The sequence below is a fragment of the Dipteris shenzhenensis genome, chromosome 5 (genome assembly GCF_047967505.1).
Source record: "Dipteris shenzhenensis isolate YYH24624 ecotype China chromosome 5, Dip_SZ_1.0, whole genome shotgun sequence".
Classification (NCBI taxonomy): domain Eukaryota; kingdom Viridiplantae; phylum Streptophyta; class Polypodiopsida; order Gleicheniales; family Dipteridaceae; genus Dipteris; species Dipteris shenzhenensis.
The window spans coordinates 42,023,449-42,028,217 of NC_141600.1; the positions used below are offsets into that span (position 1 = coordinate 42,023,449).

The window sequence follows — 4,769 nt, forward strand, 5'->3', positions numbered from 1 at the left end:
ATGTATTATATTTTGGTCTACCCTTATAAGTAGATCTGCAAGTATTTAACTTGTAGTTAAAGGATGTAAAATTAGGGAAAAAGAATATGGCAAGATTTTGAAATATTCCAAATGGATGTGTCTTCATGAAAAATCTCTCTCTCTCTCTCTCTCTCTCTCTCTCTCTCTCTCTATCTTTGCATGTGTGTGATTGTGCATGCACACATGCATGTAGGTAGGTATGTATGTGAGCACACCTATGTGTGCATCTACAAATGCACGCAGTCCTGCGCCCGAACAGGTCAAACTATGTATCATCTAAAGATTCCAATATTTTGTACATTTACATACAACAAAGTACAATTATATTTGAATACAAGTCTCTTATCAAATTAACTTAAGTATATAAAATTAGGAAGAAATAGAATCGGCTATGTTTGCATGATGAATGAGTTTGTTAAGGCCAAAAGAGGTGTATAGCAAGATAAGGTTTTTAAGCATGATAACACAGCATATTATAAGCTCACACAATGCCGAACCTCTTCTAAAGACTCCATTAAGGACAAATGGCACAAACATTTCAAAAAAGAATATGCAAGGAACAGATCTAGCACAATTGAAATTGCCTTGTTCCATCACTTTGGCAACTTTCCTACCCTCAGCATACATATATCTAGATGAATCCATATATATGCCCAAACTCATCCTGTAAAAACACAACCCTCAATATACAACTACTTATGTTGGGTTTGAAGAGGCAGTAAGTAGGTCAAGGGCGGGGCCAAAGGAAAAGGGGTGTGCAAGCAGGCATGCATACTCAAAAGACTAGTGGTTAACATATGCTTAACTAAGTCTGTCTTTTTTATCTAAGAGGCTGAACACCATGAAGCGTTTAACAAGAGTGACATCCACAATTACTTCGAAGCCCAGTTATACAGGAGTGAACCATACAACCCAAAATGGAAAAGCAACATTATAGCCTGCTGACAAAAGGCAGGCATACAATAGTGAAAATTCATCAAGCTAAGCCTTTTCTAGTTGAAAGAGAGAGGTAGAGGAGAGAGAGAGAGAGAGAGAGAGAGAGAGAGAGAGAGACTGCAGGTCACACTTAAATAACCTCCAAGTACAAGGAGCAGGTTACACCTTGTGTTTGTTCTTGTGTATAAAACAAGTCAGTTCAGCAAAGAGAGAGAGAGAGAGAGAGAGAGAGAGAGAGAGAGAGTACTGAAGCATAAAATTGACTGTAGCCACATAACATGGCAAAAATCTAAGGTATGACTAGAAAGAATCTCAACACACCCAGAGAGCCACTGAGAAAGAGAAGATTGAGCACACGCATCTAAATATTTGCACCTGCCCCTTCCAAAAAATGAAGATAAGAAAAAAGGAGGCAACTACAATGTCATTTATTAGGTTCAAGTTTTGAGACAACTCCCTCTTCTGACTCTGAAGCCAGCTGAAAGCTAAGCAGCTCCCCCTCCTATAATTTTGATACTTTAAACTATACCTAAAATGCCCTAAAAGACTGATGACAGCAAATTGAACAATGGCATAATGTACTCCCAGTCTGTCTTCATGCAGAGGCCATGTGTGCACCTACAGGAATCTTCCACACGGTTGAGAGTGACAGTCGAGATATCTGAACTTACTGAGACCAGCTAAGCTTGTAGTCCCTGAAGTAACTTTCAAAAGCCACACCCTGCAATACTAATGAGGTATTTGAGGAAATATCCAAACCTTAATTAGGAGTGGGCTCCTAGGAATTTTTCACACAGAGCAGAAAACCATACTAAAAGGCAAAATGAATCATCGGAATGGAAAGTAAAAACTTACCAGAGAATGTAATCAATAGATGGAAATAGGGACACAGAGAGAGAGAGAGAGAGAGAGAGAGAGAGAGAGAGAGCATGTGTTGTGACCCTCAAGAAGGATCTCAAAAGAACAGAAATTGAAGCTAGATAGAATTAAAGTTTCCTTGGCTAAATCTGAGAACAAAGGAAGGGAACAGCGAATCCCAGGTTTGGTAGGGCCAAACCTAAGAGTTACAGTTACAAGAAAGTATTTAATTCCACTTGACAGGATCTAAGAACATCCTTGTGAACAACTTACAACATGGGGATAACTAGCTTGAACCCCTCAAGAATTTTGCCTACTGTATCAGGTCAAGAGCTCAAGCTCACTCTTAGAAGCTTACAGTACCTACACCTATGCTCCCTATCAAGACGATCTGCAGCAGTATGTACACTACGAAACCCACCTATTCATGCAGGCAGGTCCGCTAACAGGTTATACACATGCTACGATGTCGCTACCGACAACAATTAAACGCCTAAGGCTGCATGCAAGAGGCAAAACAACGATTTAGACCTCTCCAGCAAGCACCCTCTTGTCTGCTCAGGAGCTGCAGACACACTGTTATACTTTCGAGTCAGAACAACTTCTCCGTCACGGGCGAGTCTCTAGAGAAAGACTCGCGGAGGAAAATCAGCTGCAACGGTCGGCTTCCTGCAAGAAAAAAAAATACGCGAAAGGGCACCTGCCAGAAGCCAAACTTGCTCACCCGCGTGCACAAGTTAGTTACAAACAAGAAGCCTCTGCCGTGCTTCGCTCGGAACAGGCTTCGGTCTCGTCCCAAGAACCACCTTCTAAAACCTGCATTCTTCTCCGCAAGTTTTCTACCTCCTGCTGCATCAGATAAAGACGTTCTTTAAGCGTTACGTTCTCCTCCTCTAAATGCGCAATATGACTATCCTGGTCGTCCATTCGCGTTTCCAACAAGTTGGGTCCATCATTCTGGGGTGAAGGGTACGTCATTACGAAACGGCTGAGGTCCTGGTCCAATCTTTGCTCAAGCTGTTGAACAGATTGGGCATGTGCACCCTGCTCGACGTCACTTTCGCTGTCACCATCTTCTTTCCCAAACTCGGAGGACCTAAGGCGGATAAGGCCGTTCATAGATCCATAGCCATTGACACCCCACTCCTTGTTTACTTCGTCGACAAGTCCTCTGTAAGGGGGCAAAGGGGAGAGGACAGGAGTGGGGATAACGGCAGGGGTTGCAGGAATGGGAGAGACCATGGAAGCTATGCCTCCAGACTCTTTTGCACGCATTAAATAGGAAGTAGTATTCAGAGGAGCCCCAGGAGCTTGGGAACCGTTGACAGGACCATTGGAAGGTGCCCTTCCTTTGTTAAACCGCTTAGGAAAATAACGAGAAGCCTTCAATCTATTCTGAAACTGCAGATCTTGAAGCCTAGGAGGCTGATAGGCCTGATTTGGGTCCTTATTCCAAGTCATGTTTCTTCTGGGCAACCTGTTGATCTTCCCTGGCTGCTGCCTATTATTGTAGGGTCTCCTCTTGCCCTGCCTATTGTTGTTGGGTCTTTTACCCTTCCAATTGGGTGTGGATTTGGGCTGCAGGAAGGGGTGGGGGGGAAGGCCCATGGGGTCGATGGTGGGGGGGAGCATGGCAAGGGGACAAAACAGCAGGCCTGAGTAGAGGAGGAGAGAGATCTTGAGAGGGGATAATATGAGGAGGGCAAGGAACCAGATCTGGAATTTGGATATGGAGAAGAAGAGGAAGATGACAGTGGGATTGAAAGGGTGATGGATGATATAAGGCCGATCTGCTGCGAGATATGCAAAGGACAAGAGCTGCAAGAAGGCGATATAGGCATATATATATATTATATATATATATATATGCAAATATATGTGTGTGTGTAGGATGCAAAGGAGGAAGTGGGCGAAGAGATTTGCTGATGTAGGAAGGGATGGGATGGTTTTCCGCAGAAGAGGCCTAAGAGACGGGAGATTAGGAAGAGGACAGAAGAAGCACGAAGGCAGTTTCTTTCTGGCTATGGTTCTCGAAATTCTCGAGGACGATGGCTTTTTGTTGTTGTTGTATCACAAAGTGTGTCGCTCCACCAACAGCCGTGAACCGGTGCTTTTCTTCCCTCCCACAAAACCCTAAACATACCTTTCTAAATTCTTCCTCCCTTGCACGCCACGCACACATATGCCCTTCCCCAATCCACCCAAGCCAACCCAAAGTAGGGACACACTTTTGACGAGAAGCCGAATATGACTCATCCGATGTCGATCCCAGAATTGAGCACACAGCAATTTCTGAGTAAAGAGCACAAACCAAGCAAATGAGAGAGAGAGAGAGAGATAGAGAGAGAGAGAGAGAGAGCAAAGAGCACCAAGCGAGCAAGAGAAAGAATGTAAGAGAGAGAATGTAGAGCACAATGCGCGCGCGCGCACACACACACACACAGAGGGGTGCAAGCAAGTGATGGGCACATCAAAGAGAAAGAATGTATGAGGGAGAGAACCGACACACACGCATGTGTGCGCAGAGAGAGAGAGAGAGAGAGAGAGAGAGAGAGAGATGTGCAAGCAAGTGATGGGCACATCAAAGAGAAAGAATGTACGAGGGAGAGAACCAGCACATGCGCGTGCGCGCGCACACACACACACAGATGTGTGCAAGCAAGTGATAGGCAGAGTGAGAGAGAAGCAAGATCTGCCACTCAGTAGTAGCTAACTTGACCCAATCAACCAACACACACCCACATGTACCTGGGTAGCCACTACTAAATTAGAGAAGCCTCACAAAAAGAACATAACTGCTTGCCCTTTCACAAGATTGAGAAGCCATTTACTGTTGCAAAAATTTTGGAGAAAAATCAAATACTAATTTAAGTCATCAAGAAGCAAGCAATTTAATACTTACGTTTAATACAGCAATACATTAATGATCCACAAAGCTTATCCTATAGATATAT

The 4,769-nt window shown here is 43.9% G+C and overlaps 1 protein-coding gene across 1 annotated transcript; it reads right to left on the minus strand.

Moving 5' to 3' along the window:
• Window positions 1–732: 732 nt before the first annotated feature.
• Window positions 733–3,887, minus strand: LOC147902044 (uncharacterized). The gene has a single exon (XM_087375315.1). It carries the CDS (start codon window positions 3,445–3,447, stop codon window positions 2,557–2,559), a length of 891 nt encoding a protein of 296 aa, XP_087231441.1. The 5' UTR covers window positions 3,448–3,887; the 3' UTR covers window positions 733–2,556.
• Window positions 3,888–4,769: the final 882 nt, after the last annotated feature.